At 41.6% G+C, this 24,311-nt stretch overlaps 2 protein-coding genes across 2 annotated transcripts in view; one reads left to right on the forward strand and one right to left on the reverse strand.

Annotated features, from left to right (window-relative positions):
* dnah9 (dynein, axonemal, heavy chain 9) overlaps window positions 1–425 on the reverse strand; it is a 129,564-nt gene extending 129,139 nt beyond the window's left edge. Inside the window, exon 1 of the mRNA XM_056366696.1 lies at window positions 75–425. Coding sequence (XP_056222671.1) covers window positions 75–425 — 351 coding nt within the window. The remainder of the gene's footprint in view (window positions 1–74) is intronic.
* A 14,323-nt stretch (window positions 426–14,748) lies between these two features.
* The window catches only part of myocd (myocardin), a 128,779-nt gene continuing 119,216 nt past the window's right edge, over window positions 14,749–24,311 (forward strand). The window contains exon 1 of the mRNA XM_056365442.1: window positions 14,749–14,948. The gene's annotated coding sequence lies outside the window, so the exon portion shown is untranslated. The remainder of the gene's footprint in view (window positions 14,949–24,311) is intronic.

Raw genomic sequence — 24,311 nt, forward strand, 5'->3', positions numbered from 1 at the left:
TGTCATCTCTGCAGCTGAGCTGTGGTTCGTCCCTGTATCTACCAATCATTAACACACCGTGCTCTGCAGCTCACCTCCTCAACTAGAGCAGAAAACTGATCCAGTGGAGCGTAAGACAAGTCCCCGTAGATCAGCTTCTCTGTCATGGACTCAGGCCTGAGCACCGCTTTGCTCCGCTTCACGAAGTAGACCGCCTTGTTCCTGGAGCCGGCGGTGAAAGCGGCGGCGGCCTGCAGCAGTCCGGCCGCGGTCACAGACACCACCAGGGTCCCGTGCTCGGTTCCGTCCAGGAAGTCCTGCAGCACCTGCCGGTTCTCCTCGCTGGACACGAACTTCTGCCATTTGTCCCGTTTGAGCTTCAGAGTCCTCAGCACGTAGTCGGCTATAAAGTCCAGTCTTGTGTCCTCTGCAGGTGAGTCCTCCATGTCCGCAGGACGCTCCGCTGTCCCGGGTCGGTCACCGGGTGAGTGGATGAACTGATTGTGTCTCGGCCTCCATAGCAACGCCGTGTTTGCATTAATCAGGCCGTTGCTAAGGGGACACGGGCGACCGGGAGCTGACCCAGGACCAGGGCATCCCTCCTGACTCACACCTATTGTTCCCCGCCAGCATTTTGTCTCGGGGGTGGGGGAACCGGGGTAGTGAAAGTTTGAGTAGTTAAAACACAAATTAACATGGGACCTTTATGTGACCTCCACTGCAACCGGAGTGTGAATTATACAATGATAATCGGGTTTACAGTCAATAACAGTCGCTCATGAAGCATTTACCACACAATGACTTCTGTACAAGACTTCTGCTCCTCAATGTGTTTCCTGGTCCTCTCTGTCTGAGTGAACAAGAGTGTACTCATTTATCTCTCATCAGTTGGTTTAAGCTTTAAACCAGCTGACAACATTAACACATACTAGCAACACACAGTAAAATTAGCTTCCTTTACATTGAAAAAATGCTATTATGGCTAGCGCGCTAATCGCGGTTAGCTTTTCACTTTAACACGTTAATGACGCAGTATAAACATACATACTTAGTGACATTTGTTAATCTGTCTATATCATTATTTAATCCGAAATAAACGACATGAACACAAACAACGTCACAAAAAGAGTAAATGTTTTCTTACCTGATATTTTTGCAGGATATAAATTCACTTAACTTCTCTCAGGTGACCAAACAGATTCAGTCCGAACTTTCCTAATATTCCAGTTCTCCATTAAAACCCTACAACTCAAATCTGCTCAAAATAAGAATTTATCAGATATAAAATGATCCAGGAAACAGAAGACTAGCAGCAGTGAGGAGTGAGACACCCAGCAGCAGCTCTCCCACTCAACACCTACTTTCTAATTTGATTCGTTATGTGTTTATGGTCTGAATCTTTAGTTTGAAGTTTTCTTCAATACAATATGATGTTAATTTTTTTAAATTATGGTCCTATTTAAAAGAAAATAGACGTTAAATCAGAGTGGCTTTAGGACGTGGCTACCGCGTGATAGACACACAGAGGGACCTGCCTGTTAATCCGGAAATGACGTCAGAGCGATGTGTTGGACATTTGACTTGTGTTTGTGTTTTCAGTTCATCAAAGTTAGCTCCTACATGTTGTTTTCCCTGAAAATGTCTTGTTCTGTGTTTAGTTGTTCTAAAAGACACTCGGAGGAGTCGGCGGTTTAATTTTTTCCAGTAAGTACATTTTGTTTTAAGCCTGTTTCTTTGCTAGCCAAAATTAGCGAGACGATGCCAGCTAGCGCTAGCGTTAGCTAATAACCTGTGTCAACCCTTCCTCATGTTGCTGTATCCTGCCAAGGTCCACCCATGTGTCCTGCAGTGTGCCCTTGCCTTCATAAATCTCCAAGTGTATGGAGGTTACAAGTATTTAGATCCTATTTTTGCACCTGAATTTAAATTCTACTTGTAACCTCAGTGTCACACACAATTTTGAGCGCCACGTTTTACAGTTTTGCGCTTTGTATGTGTTCAGACAGAAGCTCACCCTCTTTCAGTGTCTTTGTGTTGCCTCACCACTAATGTGTTTAGGGCTGGGACGATTATCCGACGTAATCGACGTTGTCGATTATAAAAAGTTTTCGACGTGGAATTTTAGTGTCGACGCGTCGTGTAAAACCAAACAGGGTAAATGTTCTTAGAACAAAACCGGAACTTTCTAATGGGACCGTTTATATCCATCGTCTTTGGTTTACCCGGATACAAGCGCAGCGCACGGACTGGGACAACGCGGTGACGTAATTGAAGTCATGTGACTACGTGAATGATTTGCGTCTGTGTAATCTATTTGAACAACACGGCGGCGTCTACCAGCAGCACGACGGAGCGTGTGGAGCAACACGCGGCAAAAAAGGCTCGTTCACGGTCCTCCAGAGTTTGGGAAAACTTTAATCTGGACACCGACAGTGCGGTAGACTGCAGACTCTGCAAAGTGCATCTGGCATATCTCTCATGCACGACAGTCATGCACGAGCACATAAAGAGGAAACACCCTGGTGCAGCGAGTCAAGATGTTGGACGGGGCAAATTGTTATATTAAATGACTAACTTGAAAATAATTACAATAAAATTACTGTTAGTTTAATAATAAAAATAATCGTTAGATTAGTCGAATAATTGAAAAAATAATCGCTAGATTAATCGTTAAAAAAATTATCGTTTGGGACAGCCCTAAATGTGTTTATTTATTTATTTATTTATGAATCTCTTCTACAAATTCTTCACATGAACATGTATAATTTATTCATTCAGTCTTGTTTTTATTACAGTATATGCTGGATGAAGTTTAAGTGGATGATAAATCCTTTATGTTCTGAAGTCCTTAGACTGCTTCAAACATTTCATAGTAAAAAAGAGGAGTTGCTTGACATCTCCTTATTGTTCCTGTTGTGTTTTTATAGAGATGACATAATCAACCTCGGGCCAGAACCACACCTTGCCCAGCAAGAAATGGTAAGTCATGCGCATCACTCCACCCTATACGAGTATATAGGCTTAAATTAGGGTCAAAATGACTGAGCTTGTAAAGTGACCGTAAAATATAATTCCAATGTTTGTAGTTGTAAATCAACATTTGTTAACCTGTAAAATAAATCTGCATGTGAAATTCAAGTTTCTGCATGTGTAAAAGAGATTTGTATTTGTTCAAGTCTGAATGTAAATTCTGATCAGTGGTGAAGTTAAACAAAAACATGTAAAAGGAAGAAATGTTTTTTGTCAATATCTGTGTCCTGATACAGAGAAGAAAACTGTAAAACGCTGCGCCCACACACTGAAGTTACAAGGGTGAACATTTGCAGTTGTCGGTGTCGCACACTGGGAGCGTTGCCTGCTGAGTTTTACAGTTTTCTGCTGTGTCTGCACATAGACATCCACAAAAGCATTTCTTCTTCCCCTGTCTTTGTTTAACCTCACCACTGAGCATTTGGTTTGATTCATATTCTTCTTGAACAAATACAAATCTTGTCGCCAAACACAATTTTATTTTATTTTCCCCCCCACATGCACAAACTTTACTACAAAATGAGTAAAAACGATTGTTAATTTCTGTTAAAAGCAGTTTGTGTAATTGCATTTCCACACACATCATAGTCTAACGTTTAAGATGAATTAAAATTATATTGTGTTTATTACATTTAAGTTGTCGTCATATCGAATGCATCAGAAAACAACATGGATGTGATTATTAATATTTGGCTTGAATATTACAATTAAAGTACTTGTTTGGAAACTTGCTGTGTCTGATTTGTTGTTAAGGAACTTATTGTGGTGTTATTGTGAACTGTTGTAGCTACGTGTATCCAGGCTCAAATTAAGGGTCAAAATGATTTTGAGCTTGTAAAGTGAGGTTCACAAATGATTCCAGTGTTTGTAGTTGTAACTCAACATTTTGTAAACCTGTAAAATAAATCTGCTTGAGAAATTCAAGTTTGCGTATGTGAAACAATTGCACTTGTGTCAAAGAGACTTGTATTTGTTGAATGTCTGAATCAAAACTTGACAAAGACACTGTCAGAAATGGTTTTGTCAACATCTGTGTCGTGATACAGAGAAAAAACTGTAAAACTCTGGTCAGAAGTTCCCACAGTGACACTGAAGTGACAGAGATCAAAATTTGTACTTGTCAGTGTCACACACATTACTTTAACATTACATGTAAACATTACTTTATAAGCTCTGAGTCGGTTAGTGTTAGCATTAGCTTTTTTTTCTCCTTTTTTATTGGTGACAATAACAGGGATGAACAGAACAGAGGGGCGGGGCTAGCTTGCTAGCATTAGCTTTAGCAGCTACTGACTAGATTGCAAATAAGAAATAGTGGGCTAGCATTTGCATTAGCACTGATCATCAGGATTAGTTAGTGGGGCGATAGCTAGCATCGGACAAACATTTTAACCATGAATATATTCCAGTACTTCAAACTTTTTAGTTTGAAGTTTCAATGTTTGTAATGAAAAAAAGCTGCAACATTTGCATCCAGAATTACAAAGTTTGAATGTAGAAGTCACAAATGTAAAGATTCACCCTAAAATGACAGAGGAAATCTTTAAATTGTTCATATGGACATTTAGCTTTATAATAACAAGCTACATTTTTAATTACAGATAATTACTATCATTTTGCATAGATTTGTATGTAATTTAAGAAAGCAGAAAAAATACTGTAAATGTTTCTTTACAAAAATGGGAAATAAATGTTATTATTGGCATAACTCTTCTTTGAAAAATCCAGAATCTATAAATGTGCAAAAATATTTTTCGTTTAATTTAACAGCTGAACACAAGATGTCTCCTACTTCACTAAAAAGTTATTTCTCAGTAAGTTACTAAGTACATTTACTCTGATTATATTCCTTAGTATAATTCTGACCTACAGCAGTTGTAGGTCTACTTTATTTCAATATTTCAGTTTTATGCTGCCTTATACTTCACTACATTTCAGAGGCAAATATACTTCTTACTGGATTTACTGGACATGTATTTGACATTTACTATGTTTTCTTCTAAAGCTGCTAAGAGTTGTGTCTAAAATAGCAGGATCCAGGGAGTGTGGATAAACAGTGGCATTTTTAGAAGTGGATGGAAAAATGAGAACAGTGGCTAAAATATCTGAAAGACTCCCCCAGTGGGAAACAGTCTGAGGGGCCGGGGGTGAATTATAAAGTGCAGCAGTCTGTTTCAGGGTTATCAGAGAGATTTCAGAGCAGGACTCAACATCAAACTCTCTGAATGCTGTGTTAATGTGCTGCCACGTCTCCACTGCCTCTGTTATAGAAGATCACGAAGAGAGTCTTCACATCTTCCTGGGGAGGATTCAGCTGGCTGGAGAGCAGTGGACCAATCACAGAGTTTAGGGATTTAAGGTGAAGCCTGGGATCACGGCTCTGTTCAGTATCAGCTGAGTTCCCTGCTCCTTTCACTGCACACTGATAAGTGGGCATCAGATGTTTATGATCAGAAACAGAGGGACCGTCGTGTTTATCCTTCCTTTTCCACTCTGCTTCCTGTTTTGTCTTTTTCTTCATTTAACCGTGGCAGAGAAAAACATTTTCCCTTTTCTGAAGCTACAGAACCTAAAATATTTGTGCAGGAGCTTTTAAAATCCCTGAGCAGCTCCCACAGTGAGGCCTTGGTGTTGATGGGTCCTAGAAAATGTGCAAAGAGAAACGCATCATTCTGCACCACAATGATTAAACATCAAGCAATGTGACAAAAAACAAAACACATTTTTCAGTGGAGAGAGACTTAAAACTTAAAAAAGATATTTGCATATTAATAGATTTAATAAATATCAACTAGTTTATTTATTTTTTGTGTGTGTATGTGTGAAAGAAAAACATTTCAGATGCAAATTATAATTAAAATTATGATCATTTTAAATGTCTTAAAACATTTCTGGGGGGGTTGTTACGGCTGCTTCCTGCTGGGTTAAATTATGATGAGCATCATTATTCTGGCTAATATTTGTAATAATTTATCTCATGCCGAGGAAACTGGAAGTTTGCCTCTAAAAAAACATCATTATTATCTTCATCATCAGCACATTGGGTATGATTTGATTAGACAAAACATTTTATTCATTTAACACTAATGGAGATCCTGGTGTGTTTATGAGGATGATAGTTTTTATCTGTGAGGAGCTGCTGGACTCAGAAAGACGTGATTACCACAGTCGGCCACAAGGTGACACCACTGTCCTTCACACATGACAGAGGCCTTTTCCATCTTGATTACCTTGAGGAACAAAGTCTTTTAAATGTCATGCTCCAGATATGATGAGGTCCTGGTTTCAGTTGTTCCTGCTCCTTGGAACAGGTTTCACGTCTGATGTGAGACTTCAGAGGCCTGGGGCTCAGTGGTGGGTCTCAGCCGACATCACCCCCGCTCATCTCACAGATAAAACAAGTTTAATAGAATCCTAATGCGTCTTGGAGGCTGTCGTCTGTGTCTGTTTTTCCCTGTGAAAACTGATCAAACCACATGTTTATGTTCACACACAGCTGTTTGATGGAATCTGGCTGCAGCAGAAACAAAGTGTGTGTCGTCTGCGCCGGATTCTGGGGAGGGATGTGAAACAGGATTATCAGCCATGTGACATCAAAAGTTTTCTTTGACGTCTTTTTGTCTCACAGAACTGCAAATCACAGTGATAGACCTCCAGGGAACATGTGTGTGTGTGTGTGTGTGTGTGTGTGTGTGTGTGTGTGTGTGTGTGTGTCCAGAAGCAGCCACCAAGGAGGTTCAGTTCCTCTGAAGGACTTTGAAGATTAGGATGACAGACCTCAGAGGACCATCGCAGACGGGGTTTCCCTCTCAGAATCAAAGGGGCCGCCTGGTGGCTGATATGACGGAGCTGCTGCTGCGGCGAGCTGGGTGGCTGCACGCCGGATACATAATCCAGGAACGTCCCCATCTTTAAAGTGAGTCTGTTGGAGCACAACATGGCAACAGGGACTCACAACATTATTGATCAGCACTAATCATGTGTGAACTTTTGGTTCTGCTCGGAGAAAAAGTCTGAACGGTGTTTCACTTTTTATCTTACAATTATTGTTTTTTATGAATGAGAAAAAAATTAATTATTAGTCTTTGCAATCAGAGATGCAGAGGAAGTGATGATGTCATCAGCCCTCTGGTGGTTCGGAGAAATCCTGTCTATGAAAGGAATCAAGACATCTCCCTCATGTTACTTCTCTTTCCACCCATGCTCTGAAGAAGACCCTGCTCCGGTCAAAACGTGTCCTCCTTTTTTTTAGGGAGTTTTTCAGAACATATTTTACTCTGATGTTCTAATACGTTAATCAATTAATTTGATTTAATTATATCCTGGGCTGTGTGTGAGAGACCAGAGGCCTCCCTCAGTCTACAGATGATATTGTGACTCTTTGGATAAATACTTGGATGCAGGGAGGATGAAATCGCTCTACTGTAATGACAAAAAAAATCAAAGTGATGCTTTTACTGTTTGACATGATTATTCAGTGACAGTTTGTTTGGATCTGCACAAGAATCATTTCTTACAGTGCCGTTTGGGAGGCTAGGTAATATTGTAATTTGCAGCTGTGACCAGCAGGGGTCACGAAGCTCTTAGACGAACTCATCCTCCTTTGAGGCTTGAGTTTGGTCAAAACTCGTCACGGTGCAGACTCGTCTTTATTAAAGTCTCATTAATATATTTTATATATATATATCTATATATATCTATATATATAGATATATATAGAAAACAGATTTTCCTTTTTTAGTTCAGGAATGCATCAAACCAACTGTCTCAATAAGACGGATGCAGTCATCTTGTCCTCTGGTCATGCGGCATACCTTCCTAACATCTGTGTCCATGTTAGCTCAAATTCAGAGCATGAATATGGATAATAATATTAGAATATGAAGAGTAGACTGAAGAAATGTCCCTGGAGGTATCACAGACTTATGGTAATGGCGCTTTCCTTCTTCTCTTGGTGCATCGGTTGAGTTTTTCCATCAAACCTGAGTCCGCCGTGCTGAGTTCAGCTCCACATAAAACCTTGTAAACAGGTACAGTATAAAAAGGTATTTATGAACTTGTTAAAATTCTTCTTTCACCATCTACAATTTGCCGGTCCCTCTCTTCTCCTTGTTTTATTGCTTTCAGATGTGTAACAGCACCAGAGAGAGAGAGCACGGAGCTGGATGCGAGTCAGGAGAAGTAACAGAGTTGGTATTTGTCAGAAAGGATCCGTCGACACGTCCTCGCTCCTCTGAAGTAAAAGTGAACTGCGCTCACAGGACAGAACCAAACAGCCTGACCACGCATGTTCGCTTACTCATCTGTGGTGGAGTTACATTTATATTCACATTTGAATGTTTGTGATAAACTGATGGAGTAATTGTTTCTTTATGTGTCGAGAAAATTCAACTTCTTTTTAAACTAAATAAACTATTAAAAACTCAGCTGGAAAATGACTCATCACGAAGCTGTAAACAAGCTTTTTGTCTGAGCTCATGAAAAGCTGATTTATTTAGAGACGCTACAAATATATAATGATCCACAGAATATGAGGCACTACTGGAGATTAAATTACCCGACACTATTCCAATGAAAGGCGAATTCTAAGTGAAATGGAATTTATTGTGAACAGGAGGAACAGACTTGTTCCTGTCACCGGTCAGCAAGTCAACGCAGCAGACGCCACCGTGTTTCTGAACAACAAAGCGTCGCCTGTTAGCTGTTAGCATTTCAGTCTAACATGTAAATAAAGTGGTTCAGATGAACTACATGTTTGTGCTGGTGCAGAGTTTCCACGGCTCAGCAGCTCAACACAGTCACAACCTGCAGAAACAAAGTCTGAAGCTACAAGAACATTTTTCACTGTGGAGCCCCCCCACCCTTCATCCATGCACACTGCCATTCTGCATCAGCACAGTTTCTGACACACACACACACTCACACACTCACACACACACACTCTGTACCAACACATGAACTTGTGGCTTGCTGGCTGATGTGTGTAAGCCACACTTTAAAGCACTTTCATTAACCACAGGAGGGGGCTGCAGTATAACACACCGACAGCTCTTTTTGACATACATGCCCTCGCAAAACCTCAAACACACACACACACACACACACACACACACACACACACACACACGTCTGTGTGATAAAGAGACGTTTCATGCCTGCGTGCCTGACAATGACCTCATACATGTGACGATGAAATGCCAAGTAAAACCAGCTCTGTCAGTGATGAGGGTTAAACACACGGAGCAAGCTGGGACTATTTGATTTCAAAGGAAGTCGTTTCACTGACCAGCAGTCGAAACCACGCGGCGACCACAAGTGGACGCAGAAAATGTGATTCATTTTGCATCCGGTTTCCCTCAGCGGCCTCGATCTGCAGTACAGACACACACACACACACATTTCACATTTGCACGAGTTGTGCGGCAGGATAGTTTTTATACGTCGGTTCCAAGTCATTCCTGGCAAAGCTGGCTAACCGAGAAATGTGACGCAAAGTCTAGTGCTGAAGATATGCCACAATTCATAAAGGCAAGCATCTGTTTCAGTGAAAGCCTGGTTCCTGGTGCGGTGCCAGTTGCCGCTCAAACCCTCCACGCTGCCAAGTCTGACGGTCTGAACGCTGCTAACCTGACGCTGGCAGGACTGCAGGCAGCACCTGACACCTGACGCTGTTCATGCATGAATGTGTTTGAGGAATCTGGCGAATACCTCAGCCTCTGGGGAATGCCTGTAATCCTCAACGCTCCTGAATGATGCTTTTCCTTCTCGGTTCGGATGGAGCTTGATTCATTTGTTCACTTCACGTCAGGAGCAGCAGCATTAATCACACTTGACTCAGTCTGAGTGAGGGCGTAAAATCAGACGGAGAACTATTCATATCTTTGGCTGTTTTACTTGACCTCTCGCAACGTTTTCTTGTATTTGTCAGATGTGAGGCAACGCTGCTTTTCTGAAAGCATCACTGAACTCCACTGACAACATATCATTACGCTGCTCCCAGGACCGTCTGAGTTTACACATTCAGAGGCCGCTACAATGAAAGATATGTACACTGCAGCGCTGTGAAGGACAGCAACACCCAGAGACAACATGTCGAGCTATTTCTGAGCCTGATGTGACACATCAGGGTAAAGCACAGGCCACAGAGTGTATGAGAAAACTGATAACAAGGCGAGAGGAAGCTGATGCTGTTTATCTGGGCTTTCTGCAGAGCCATAATCGCCAGGCCTCGCGGTCGTTGAATTGTGCAGCCTGACAAATAACTCCAAACGACCCCTGAGGAGGTGAGAGGTTCTGTGGTCGGCGGCGGCGTTGGGCAGAGCTGTGTTCTGCCAGTCAGGTCTGGCCTCGGAGCCGTGTGGAGGTTTGTCAGAAGGAACGCTGATGGCTTTTAAAGAGCTGCAGGCCATGACTGGATGGGTAATTTTCATACTTTTGTGATTTGGTGAGGGGCCAAAAGCAACACGCTGGAGGCTCGCTCACTCTGAAACAGGATATTGGGTTAGTAATGGCTGTCAGGGGACCAGCAGAATGACATAAATGTAAAGTTTTTTCACACATATTATTGCGAGCTAATGGAAGTCTTAGTATGTATGAAACCCATTTTAAACAGGATAGTCAGGCACATGTTGGACTGATGTTGGCTCAAAGTTTAGCACATGTACAATTTAACAGCTGGTTCCTTAATATAAAGAGAAAGAGAGCAAGAGGAAGATTTTTAATAAACATTTATAACTTCAGAGGTTTGTGTATTCCCTCATTAAAACAACTATTATCAGTATTTTTTAAATAAAAATTAGAATCACCACCTCATGTTTGTGTCCTTCACCAATCAGCCGAGTTAAACATGGTCACAGTCCCTCCTTCCTGAGTTACAGCGTCCAATAATGGCCAGAGGTGTTTTTGCAGAACATTATGATGTCACAGTGAAGTTAACCTTTGACCTCTTGGATATAAAATGTCATCACTTCATCATTTTACTTTGTTGTGTCAGAATTAGATATTAGCATAAAATCGAGAAATATGTCCAGGAACGTGTTTTGTGAGGTCACAGTGACCTCGACCTTTGACCTTTGACCACCAAAATGTCATCAGTTCATCTTTGAGTCCAAGTGAATGTTTGTACCAAATTAGAAGAAATTCCCTTCAGGATGTTACTGAGAGATCACGAGACAACCCGAAAACAAGACGATGTGAAAACGATGTTTTCATTCAAATGTGGTGAAAATTTTTCCCAAAAAAATGTTATTTTCCATCTACCAGTGTTATGTGAATATTAGAAGCCGAACACGTCCACATAAACAGCTGGGGAGGCAGTTTCTCCATTCAGCTGCTATTAAAACACCACAGAAGAAGAGGGCGCAGCGAGGTGACGTAACCGATGAACGCTGGTCAAACTAAAGCCAAGGATGAAACATGATGGAAAAATGCCGTTTATGTTTGTTCCATGTTCCATGTTCAACTTGTTTTATGTGAATTCTGTTGTTTCATCCAAGTTTTTTTAAGCTCAAATTGAAAACGCACATAAAAACATGTGAATGACGTGAATGAAATGAGCCGCTCGCAGTGAAGAAGCTGCAGAGAATCAGCTCTGCTTTAGATCCATATAGATTTCAGATTATTGTTTCAAACAATTTTACTGTTTTGGTTTCATTCCCACCGTCCTCGTAGCGTCACTGATGACATCTTCACCAAAGAAGAAAAACCCCAAATCCTAAAAAACCCACTGACCACTGCAAAATATTTATCAGCCAAACATCCATATATGGAGGGAGCTGGTGAAAACAGAGTGGATACTGGACTTACCTTCACCATGTGACCGGAGACGTGACCGCAGGAGTGTGTAGATAAGCAGCTTGATAACAACTAGCATATCAAGATCCCATGATAATCAGTTACTGCATGTTTAAAGAAAAGAGATTTCAGTTTGAGACTCACAGAGAAGAAGATAAAGTAAAGACCAACCACTTCATTCAATAATAAACTTCATGGTATTTCAGATTGTTGTATTTCTTTGCTTCTTGGGGAAATTAACATTGATACGGCTTTATGGTCATCAGGAAGGTTTTACCTCAAACTGTCAAAGAAAGCAAAGAAGGAGCATTTCTTCATGTTTTCACTACAGTTCGATACTGAGGTTTAACATCCGTCTGTTTTTGTATCTTTTAAATGTCGAGCCTGATCTTTTTCGAGATAACAGAAAACACAGGACGTTAATTATGATGAATTACCTATAGCATAGAAATGTATTTTCTTATGGTGGAAGAAAAAGTTCATCCTTGACCAATTATCACAATTTCTACCATTAGAGAGACGAACTCCTCAGAGGCGGAAAGTTTTTCAGGCTTCTTTTTTTTTTTTTTTTTTTTTACATATTTGGAAAATGTTGAGCTCTGAGGACGAGATGGATCCAACAGAGGAAGCTGAACGGTCTTTCTTCCAATGGAAGCTTTGATTTGAGGAGCTGTGATCTGTTTTGATGTTGACATGTGAAAGACGAGGTGTGACCCAGTTATAAAAAAAGGCGGGAAAAAACATAGAGTAAGTCCAGAGTGCTGCAGACTACCGTTCTACAGCGTGAGGTTGTTTTCAATAACCACTCTGTAATCCTCTAAGAACATTATTTATTAAGTGATTATTCTTCTTTCTCTGCTTTTAAAATTGCATCAAATTGTACTCAGGAATCACCGTAATGTAATAGCCTCAATTTCAGCTCTAACTGAGGGCCCGCTGGGTTTTAGCCCTGCAGTGACACCTTACCTGGGCTTCATAACCGTCGGCCTGGCCGGGTTCAGGGAACTCTTGCTAATAGCCGTGTAATCAAGCCCAATTAGGAGCCAATTAGAGGCAGGGTTTCACCTATGAGGTCAGCGTCCACATCGTTCCAGGATGCTCCCCAGCTCGTGGTTTTATAAATCATTCCTGGGCTTATAACAAGCGCACGCTCGAGTAACAGTGAAAATGATTTTCCCCTTCTTTTTTTCCTCCAGTTGAACTGAAATGCAGAGGTATAGCTGGCAAAACAAGCGTGCTGGTAAATGGTGAAACAATATGTTTTTCTGTAGCACAGATGTGTTATAAATCTGACGGGGTACGTATAGACTGAGCTTTGAAACAGTTTGGCTTCTTGTTATGTCACGCAACAGCCACAAATCAGCTCGGAGGCCACCAAGGCGTGCGGGCGAACAGCGCAGAGCTTCTCTAACAGGTGAACAGAGACGTGATGTGACATTAAAAGATACTGTCTCCGGCGTGGCTGGTGAGTGTCCTTTAGCTCTCAGATTCCTGTGATACGGCTAAAGTAAATTTGGGCCTTGTTGTATATGCCTTACAGAAGTATACTGTTTATTTAACATCTCCAGTGTGCTGAGTTATGACTAGTAATGATTACTCAAATGCCCAGTGTTTGGGCTATTGTACCAGGAGTGCCTCCAAACAGGCCCGCTGGTGTTTATTTGAATTTTCCATTTTATATTGCCACGTGTCATTAGGCTGTTTAGAGTTTACTCTGAGTGATGGATCATTTCCTTCACCCCTCTCCACTCACTGAAAACCTGCTGGATGGCGCGTGCTTGTCCTAAAGGTGCAGAACATGTGTGTGTGTGTGTGTGTGTGTGTGTGTGTGTGTGTGTGTATTCATGGGTAGAGATAATGGCACTCAGAGTACATGACAGATGTCTTATTTCATTACACTACAGACAACACCTATACAATCAGTACGATCAGTCTGGCCCTGAGGCAAACACAAGATAATGTTTAAGTCCCTCTTCCCAGTTTTCAACCATATGGACACAATAACATGAACACCTACTCAGATAATGCAGTAAAACCTACAAGAACTACCATCGTTAAAAAGTCTCAAAATGTGCGTAGACTTGTCAGAGATGTGCGATTTGATTTTAAACCATAGTTTGCAGAGTTTGTGTATTCCATGGAATTAACTTCTAAAGGTTCAAGTTGTTTTGTCCCAATGAAGTGTTTTTATATTAATAATGGATTAAATAATTATGTTTAAAGTGTCAGGGGTCGCTCAGAGAAATATCACCCAACTCTGGTTTCCCTCACCTCCACGGAGTATTTTAATCCCCATAGGTTGTTGTTTTTGGACTTATTGCCCTAGATTTACTGTTTTGGTTTACCCTCACTGTTTCAGGTTACTGATTACTAGTTATACTGGTTAGCCAGTTGTTTCCAACAAACTAGAATTACTGCCTTGTGGCTGTATGCCTCTGCCATTCAGACTAGTTTCGAACTAGGGGAGCTGGCAATAGTGTTTATATATGTAAATCTGAATGTTGCTCTCTGAAATCACTTCCTGTTTATAATATGGTGACCACAGATTATTTGAGTGTCTGAATTCTGAGTGTGTAAATGTATTCACTATACAGTATAATGTCCTGTATGTGTACATGGCATGTGCACTGTACACCAGTGGGGAACCCTCAGGGCCTTCTAGGCCTTCAGAGAACGCCAAACATATCAGCATTTTATGTCATAATTAATTTCTTTCATTTAATAATTATTCTCTTCTAATTGTAATTTTATAATTATTCTCTTCTGATAATTTTAGCCCAATTTTCTCTCAAGTTTGTTTCAGACATGAAAGGGTTACTGTCCACTGAAAATAGTTATCCAATCAGATTTTTCTTTGTTTTTTTTTTGTTGTTGTTGTTGTCTCTAGGCAGAGTAAAGGTTAGCTGGCTCACTCATTGGTTAGGGCTCAATTTATTGTGGGCGGGACCAAAAGTCACTGGCATAGTCTTTCCTTTTTTTTTATTTGGTTATTTTTTCGGGCTTTTTGCTTCTTTTTTTTATAGTTACGGTGAGAAAGTGACAGGAAAGTTGGAGAGAGAGAGAGAAGGAATGACATGCAGCAAAGGTCGGATTCGCACCTGCACCGCTGCCGTAAGGACCAGGTCTAAACGGTAGCACTCTACCAGGTGAGTCACGAGTCCCGCAGCAGTGGTCTTTGCTGAAGGCTGAGATCCCGACAGCAGGTACAACACGGAGTGAAAGTGATGGATGCGGACTTCGCGTGACAATATTCACAACCTGGAATACTTTAATGGAAAACCCTTTTGATTCTATGAATAACTGAGGAACAGACAGACAACCGGACTTAATAACATCTTCAAAGGTAGGGAATATCCACCGTTTCTCCTTAAAAGATGTCACGATGTGTAGCTAAAGTTTAAGCATTTATGTCTTTGTGTGTGTAGCTACACTGTTTCGTACGAGCTTTAAACTGGTCGCGGGCCGCCGGCGTTTAGACGGTGAACCGTTAGCATCCACAGCTAGCAACATGGATCCGTCTAATCCCCGGGTTGCTGCTGGGTCGGTGATTGTGTGTTTTAAAAACGTATCGTGGGGGGGTGTAGCCGTGGTGTTTGTGGTTTGACAGCACCATGCTGGGCAGGTGACAGGTGTGTTTACAGGAAAGACGTCACAGCACACTGTGTGACGACAATCAGCCAATGTTTACATCACTGCTGATCAGAGCCGATAAATACCTGCAACTATACTGCAGAGTTCTTTGACCCGGGAGTGAATGCAGTGTTAAAGATGCTATGGTTTTAAGGTCTCAGTATTGTATTTCTAAGTTTTATGTAGAAAATACCAAAAACAACAACATTATTTGCCAAAATACATGTGATTAGTCACAGTAAGTGAAGGGACAGTCATGTTGGGGTGATGATTACTGACAACAGGAAACTAGCTAAAACAGAAACAGGTAAACCAAAGAAAATCAAAAGCTATAGTGTATCCTTTCAGAAATATACAATATGGCTGACACCACAGTTTATGGTATATACAACCTTACATTTATCAGTATACTGTCAGTTTGCTGGGCCGAGCAGGAGCAAGAGATACTCAGATCATTTTTATAAAAATCCTGTATAATAATTTAATTATTATTAAAAAAATTTTGTGCAGCATTATAATGAAATAGATGGAAACAGGTTTGAACATGCGTGATTGTTGCAACAGAAGGTTTGAGACGGTGGTAAAAGAGCAGTAACTGTAAGTACCTGAAGGCCCAGACACCAGAGGCTTTGCAGTGTTTCTCCTCAGCCCTGAATCTACCGAGTCAGACGAACACAGGAATCATAAATTAGTTTTCCCCTGTAATCTCTACACCCTGGCTGGCTGTCCCAAGATGTCCTCCTAGATTTAAAAGCAACAGTGTAATGTTTATGTTGGCTGAAAAAGAGTATGCATCAAACTAAATTTGATGTATTAAAGACTCTGCTGGATGTTGTTTACACATGCAGGTGAAAGCTCAGTGGATGAATTCCTATTTTCTCCCTGTTTGATGTCAAACGCTTTGAAGGCAAGAATCAATCTTAAATCAAGATAAGAGTTTTTTGGGGTCTGGGGTTTGTGGAATCGCTGAATATCAATTGTGTGCTTTTTACGTATTTTAGATATTCGAGTGGAAAGTGGGCTCAAAAAGTCTTGATAGCATGTGAATGAGTTCATGGCATTTTGTCCTTCTGATTTCCCATGGAGCATTGCGTCTACTCCATGCTGGTTTTCTAACAGAAGGTCAAGTGAATGTTATAAAACAGAACAACTCACTGTATCTCTCGGATTCTCAACAAAAACAAATTTAATTTATTGGTAATTTGATAATTTTCGAAGACCTTGTCATATTATCAGGGACGAGTGAGTAATCCTCTGGCTGCCAGTGTTGTTGATAGATAACCCAGTAGAAATCCTCTCACTGCACTCTATTTCAGCAAAACCCTATTTCATGGGAAATGAGAGCATGCTTATTTTTGAAAGTCGTGCCTGCTGTAAGAAGCACACTGTGCCTCTTCTGTCTCATGTGCGACTCCAGACATTAAGCGTGAGGAAATCTATCCTGAACGCTCATTATACAAGTTATGTCATGAAATATTCATGTCCTTTGTGGAACGTACAGGTTTGCAATTGTTCGAAAAATTAGACTTTATTACCCCCACACACACGAGAACATGAGAATCTTAAAATAAAGGTGCTCAAAATGTCCAGATTACTGCGGCTGCAGACAGAAATGGTCTTAACATAAACACGGTGTCAGCGAACATGTTAACAGTGAATTCTTTCATGGTATTTAAAGAGTGAAATGTCGTTAACGTGATGGAGATGAACCGTGAAAAACAACAACACTCTTTTTGTGTGTTGAGCATCATGGATGTTGACAATTCTTTGATTACACACTCATAAATCTGATTTCAAGCACCGCAGTGTGACACCGTCTATAACCTGGAAACATGTGTGTGTTATTGGATAATCCTCCTGTGCATACAGTGCGAGGCTAGTGAGGATGAAAGGCATTTTTGTGTTGAACTGTGAGAACATATTATGCATTAACATACAGTGGGGCTGCTTACTATGCAGCCTCATCGTCAGGTGGGTTCTGAAGGAGAACCTCTGCCGAGGTCCGTCGGTGCAGCATTTGGATTTCATTGGTCCTCCCTTGAGGTGGGGGTAAATCAAACAGAGAAAGGCAGAAAACAACAAAGAATTTCCCTCCACAGTCTTTGATGTTTTCTCTATATTGTTTTGATGTTGACAGAGTTTGGGTTCTTCAGGAATGTCCCCTCCTCCTCCTCCTTCCTCTGCCAGTGTCGTTGGAGCTGGTTTCAGTCCCTGCTAAAAGTATTAATACACACTGCGGAGAGACTCTGGCATCTGTGTTTAGTTAGTGGGTTTGGGTCGAGTTTGTGGGAGGCAGCGCGGCTCAGTCGATGTGAGGAGGAACATCAGGGGTCCAAAGCCACACAGCTTAAGAAATATTCTGATTTATTACAAGTCATTGAAATAGTTTTGGGCATTATTTCTACCGGTTGTGATAAAACTGCTGAGACGAAGGAATGCAGCAACATGACGGTCATGAAGTTTGTCAGGGCGAAAAACACAAGTAGTCAGACGTGTAAACGAGCTAACATTTTAACTAGTTTATCTAAAACACAAATACAATGAGTCAAAGATGAACCAGGAAGTCAGTCTGTAAACTGTGATGGATGTTTACAACAGGCAGTAAGACGATTAATAGAAAGTCATTATTACTGATAAGAATGAAGGCCAAAAACTAAAACATAAAGTTGTATTGAGCGGAAATCATCACTTAAATCTACAGTGACTGATTTTTTTTGGCCACTTGGGGGCAGCACAACAAGCTGTAAACACATGATCACCTCATAAAGCTGTTCTGGTGAATGTGTTAGCACTCTCGCAGACAGTTAGCAATATTAACATTCATTTTCACTCATGTGAATCCAAGTTATCCTGTGCGTGTAAGTCCAATAATCACTTTCCTTTAGTCTCCACCAACTCAAGACTAGAAAAACAAGACCAGGTCAAAACCTAGTCCGTGTCTGGACCACATCTGGTCAGATCCTGATTTTATAACTGCGACGTCGTCTGACAAAATCACCAAACACATGAATGAAAGACAAAGACTGAGCTGTGATTTCAGCTGGATTTACTGTAACGTGATCTCACAGAGAGAAAGTTAGAAGGGACTGAATATCTTTCTTTTTTTTAGTTTTTTTTTCAGGCTCTTGCCTTTATGAGAGAGAGAGAGAGAGAGAAGCAGGTTTTTATGTCCAACTCCCTCTGTTTCATATGTAGAGTTGGTCATAGCGGTCAGTACGACGCCTCTCTCTGCTCGGTGTGTCTTATGTGTAGAGTTTCCTCTGCCTCCTTTAGTTATAATGATACTTGTGTTCAAAGTAGTTTATTTGCTGTAATGAAGGCAGCGCTCAGTGTATTGGAAGTGCTCCTCCTCTTCCCTGCAGTTCCCGAGCAGCCGGGAAACCAGAGCGGCTCAGTAGACTGTGGCTCGGCACTCTGTTGACCATTGGTGGAAATATCATCAGTCAGTCAGTCAGTCAGTCAGTCTGCGATATTTGCTGTTGCGGTCCAGCCAAAAACGTCTCTTTTGCTGCTAAATCATCCCGTGAGTTCATCACCTTGTTGTCTGTCTGTCGTCTTTTTGCGGAGTAGTGAACAGCAGGTGTATCAGAGGTTTGATGAGAGCAGGAAGACTGAACCAGAACATTAAAGCTGCAGATCATTAAACCAAAACAATGAGCTGAAAGACACTAAAACTTTCCATATTCTTTTTAAAGATGCTATTTCCAATTAGGTTTTTAGGTTTTGTCTTTTCAACCACCACAAGCCCAATGATTTAATCCATTGAAATTTATACTAAAGGTGTACATCATCATCTCCCCTTTCTTTCTAATCTTACATCAACCTACAGTTTATAACATGGACCTGATGCACTGAGCTCTTTTCACAACAACAGGAACAATCGTTAAAATGCACATAAAGACATGCGAGTGAAAGAGAGGCTTTGAGGAAACCCAGACCACCTGGCTCCTCTGGCTCCTCTTCATCTTCATCTTCCTGTGCGAACAGGCTGGCGCAAACACGAGCGTGTTTTCAGGCTGCGGCGGCAGGAATCGTATACTATCTGGATGTGAACAATTGGGTTTGTTTTTGCCATTACACTCCAGGCTGGGCTCGGTTCAACATACCATTAGTTGCTATTACAACTGGATGACAGCAGCCTCTCTCTGCCCAGTCTTCAAGCACACCGCACTCACTCAAAGCTCCACGGGCTGAGGTAATGCTTGGGTCGCAGGCCAGAACTCCAGGCTCAGAACAGGGATACAAAATCAGATCTAAATTTAGAGGATTGTTAAGTAGACTCTGTAACAATTCCATCAATCAAACGGGCTGACTTCTCCTTCTCATGTTTTACAAAAGAGGATTTTTTACATTTTATTGCTATGTATCATGGGATTACGTCACGGCTGTGGCTCATAGGCAAAGAGGTTCTGCGGTGTCACATTTTAGATGCCTAACGTCAACGTAATGTAATCAACAAAGTTTAACCCCCCCCCCCCCCCCCAAGTTCTGACATCTGCGTGTTTCTCTTTGTGCTCGGCCCGACCGCTGAACGCAGCCTCGGAGGTTCATCGCTCATCCTCCGAGTGTTTTGATACTTTTGCCTTGATCTGAGGTGAATGATACGAGCTTCTGGTAAATACAGAGCTCGCTGTAAAATATTAGCCCCTCTCTTACAGGGTATCACATGAGCCCGCCTCGGGGCATCGCTGAAAGCCCTTAATGCTTTCCACCCTGCTGCAATGCCACTTTTCCCAGGAGCTGGACTGTCTGTCAAACCGAACAGTCAAATTATAAGAGGAAAAGTTTTTGACATGGAAAAAAACATTTTTAAATTATATGTTTATTCAAAACAAGTTAAAATACACAGGCAGATTGATGAATAGATAAATAGAACACTTTATTAATCCCAAAGGGAAATTTCACTGTTAAAGCAGCCGAGTCTCATAAATCACAAAATTAGTGAAGGACACTGAAGGAGGAGGTTTTGTAGGTGAGCACTGAGGATACTGAGGTCATGTCCTCAATAATGTTTGGGGTGTTTTATTAACCTTGGCACAGTTAAAAACGTACACATATTTTATAGGCTGAGCCCAGTCATTATATACTCAGTATTTTTCCACCAGGATTCAGTAGTTTCGTTCCTGGCAGTGTGGAGGGGGCATTCAGACTTTCATGAAATAGGTCTAATCATTCCTAATAGTTTTCCAGATAGAGCCATGAAATCTAGTGGTAATTGTAGAAAAAACAGAGACAAAGTTTAGTTAGAGTGTAGTTAGTTGTTCTGGGTTTATAAGCAGTCGTTGATTTTCAGATACGCGCTTTAAATAAAACCTTCAATACATATTTACACTGCGTTCAGAAAGTATTCAGACCCCTTCAATATTTTCATTTCATTTGTGTTGCAGTTTTATGCTAAAATGAAAAAAAAATCATGTTTTTCCCTCATCAGTCTCCTCTCAATATAAAACACGACTGCACCGACAGCGGCGTACCTACCTGTGTTGCCATGGTAACTACAATAAAGGTCATGGCTTGGTTAGGTTTAGGAAAATGTCGTGATTTGGGTTGAAATAGTAAGTACTTCCTCAACATTACATGGCCTTTGTTGTCATGGTTACAGTATAAACAGCCACTTTCACATGGGAATCGAACACACCACTCTCCTGTGCCACATTCATCCGTCCACCACCGCCTCCTCCCGACGTGGACTTTGTCTCTCTTTGTACTACGTCACCGACACTTTTGCCCCTGTCATCATTACTAACGACCACTAGATGTTGCCTAGCAACAAGACGTATCTATGGCCACATAAGTAACTGCTGCACCGACGACCCGTGGACTCGTTTTTGCAGGACGGTCGCCCATGACGACATCATGAAAACAGAATTTTTGAAATTTGTGCAAATGTATTAAAAAGGAAAAACTGAAATATCACACTGACACTTGACATTTAGCTCAGGTGCCTCCAATGAATGGACTGTATTTCCTGTATTTGTATATGTATTAGAGAATGAAAAATCCAAATATATTATCAAACGTAGAATCAACTAGAATAAAATGAAATATGTAAATAGAAACTAATCTAAAAACTAGCACTGTACTCAAACTCTCATGTATTATGAGTACACAGTGTACAATGATAATGCCCTGTAGTACAAAGTACACGAGTCGTCCAAGTCAAGTAGGTAATGTTGTGAGTTACGTAGATACTAAAATATTTATGGTGTTTAAAAGTTTAAAGCTGCACTGATAAACGTTTCTATCCAAGTGTATTTACTGTCTTCCAGGTCTTTATTTAATGTTTTGGTTCAGTCTCGCCGCTCTCATCAGCCCCAGTCTCTAGCTGCAGTAGGCGGCTGTTTTCAGCTACCTGGTGAACATAGAGGAGCGTTTAGCAGTTAAAGTGCTGGATCATTTTCTCAGGAGTGGATTGGAGACAGGGTGAGGAGCTCGGAGTAAAAGTCGCTGCTCCATCGCGTCGAAAGAAGCCATTTGAGGTGGCTCGGGCATCTGATTAGGTCGCCTCCTGGGCGCCTTCTTTTGGGAGGCTTTTCAGGCACGTCCAACTGGGAGGAGCCCCCGGGGTAGACCCAGAACTGGCTGGAGGGATTACATATCCCATCTGGCTTGGGAATGCCTCGGGATCCCCCAGGAGGAGCTGGAAAGCGTTGCTGGACAGAGGGATGTCTAGAACCTCCTGCTCAGCCTGCCGCCACCGTGACCCCATGATGGATGGATGGATGGATGGTGAACACAGAATAGCTTTTAGCAGCTAAAGTGTTGGATAGTTTTTCAGGAGTGGATGAAAACTAGAACAGAGCAGAAAGGCGAGAAAATAAAGCCAGAAACATGCTAACGTCACTCTATTACTGCTGCATGTGTTAACAGGGAACAGTTTGCTAACACATGAGCTAACACATTAGCCGTGTCAACTTTAAAAGTCTGTGGGATTTGCAGCCTGTTGCTGTTTTTATTCAGAACTTCTGCCAAGTGGCTGAAGAATCAAAGCAGCTTTAATTCAGTTTCATTAGTTCTGTCTGTAAATCTCAATCTGTGGTAAATCAGTAGCACTTACATTTTAATTTATCTAGTGACACTAACTATTGTCTTGTTACGGATCAGGGGAAAATCCCTCAAAATGTCAGGTTTAACCTACACGAGGAGTTCCTTGAATGGCGACAGAGAGGTAGCCGTGTCTCAAACAGATTCACAAGGAAACCAGTAGGATGACAGAAGGGAGAACACGTATGATTGGTGAGTCCAGTTCCCCCGTCTTCCAAACCTGAATTATCGCGGATGGGTGAACAAACGGTTCGAGATCAAGGCAGATAAAATAAAAGAGTGGTTAAGCCTGTCTGAATGATTACCAAGCCACTGAGCCACTGGAACTCATCAATTCCCAGTCGCCGCATGCTCGTTTGGTGGAAATCACTCTTATCCAGTGACCTCACTACTCTATCAAATAACTCCCAGATAAGCGAGTGGAGGTAACAACGCAGTCTGCAAACAAAAACCCAGATTATAAATAGCCTGACAGAGTGCTTCAGACTGCTGGGAGGAGAGAACACGTTGCTTTACACACACACACACACACACACACACACACACACACACACACACGCACACACGGTTAGAGTTGTACATGTGGAGCAGCAGCAGGGCCGGGTGAGGACACCCCCTTTGCTGGATCAGGATTACCCCGCTGCTGCATCAAGCCTCCACCGACCAGTCAGTGTGAGTTATGCAATATATCTTCTCTCATCTTCCCCAGACTGAAGCTAATTTATAACTGGAGTAGAAAACTCTCTCTCTACGCGTTTGGCTCCTTTTTTTATTCCGATTGGATTTTATAAAGCGAAGCAATCTGGAATAACAGACCTGAAACATAAATAACAGAGGAATAATATTGTGCTGTGTCATTCATAAAGGATTGCAAAACTCTCCTGTCCTCTGCTTGACTCGTCCAATTTTCGACTTCTTGTAACAGTTTCTGTGCTTCACTCCTACTTAGTGATCAAAGTGTGGTAGAAAAGGATGAAGATATTTCACTAAAGTATGCATTGTGATACTGGCTTCAAAGGCATGCAGTATTAAGATTCATAACTGCGGGCTTTGGTTAGGTAACTCAAGAAGATGATAATAGCCTGAGCAGACGTTTGGGGTGATAATGCAGAGGTGAACTTGTTTTTCTAACTCAAGGGGAGAGGTGGCGATTAGTCCTGGTGCAGAGGAGAGAAGGGGCAACGGTGGAAGTGAGAGAGTAAGGGGGGGGGGTGGTGGGTGGAGAACGAAGGGTAAGAGATGAAGGGAAGAGAAACGAGAGGCGAGTTAGACAGAAGCACGACTCTGTGAAAGATGACCGTCCTGTTACCCAGTTATGATGCAGCGTTTCTGGACTCCTGCTCTTAACATCTGTTGCTTACCTCCAGTCCAGAGTCCAACAAAAACTATGGAGAAAAATATTCACCGACAACCTTTTATTATCAACAAAAACAAGAATAAAACGAAATAAAAAGTAAAGCTTGAAAATGAAGAGCAAAAAGAAAAGAATTACTGACTGAATTAATCTGCAGTACCTCTGAAGATCAGACAAGAAGTGGTGACGTTGTGTTAACGTTACAGCCCTGTAGCCCTCAGACGGCTATGCTAGGTGAGCGAGAACAGAGAGTTAGCGGCTGTGTTTAAACAGTTCAGGAGAGGTTGGAAATAAGTGGATTTACTGAGGTCAGTGTGTGTGTGTGCTGCAGCTCACAGGGCGTGTGGAGGCTGCAGTTGAAATGTAAGTGCTACTTCTTATTATTTTATTCACAGATATTCCTGTGTAGCATGTCACTTAGAAAACATATCGACTGTGCATTATTTCTGGAAGTTTTGGTCAGTTGTTGTGCGAGTTTCGG

This window comes from Seriola aureovittata, chromosome 21, assembly GCF_021018895.1.
Source record: "Seriola aureovittata isolate HTS-2021-v1 ecotype China chromosome 21, ASM2101889v1, whole genome shotgun sequence".
Lineage (NCBI taxonomy): Eukaryota > Metazoa > Chordata > Actinopteri > Carangiformes > Carangidae > Seriola > Seriola aureovittata.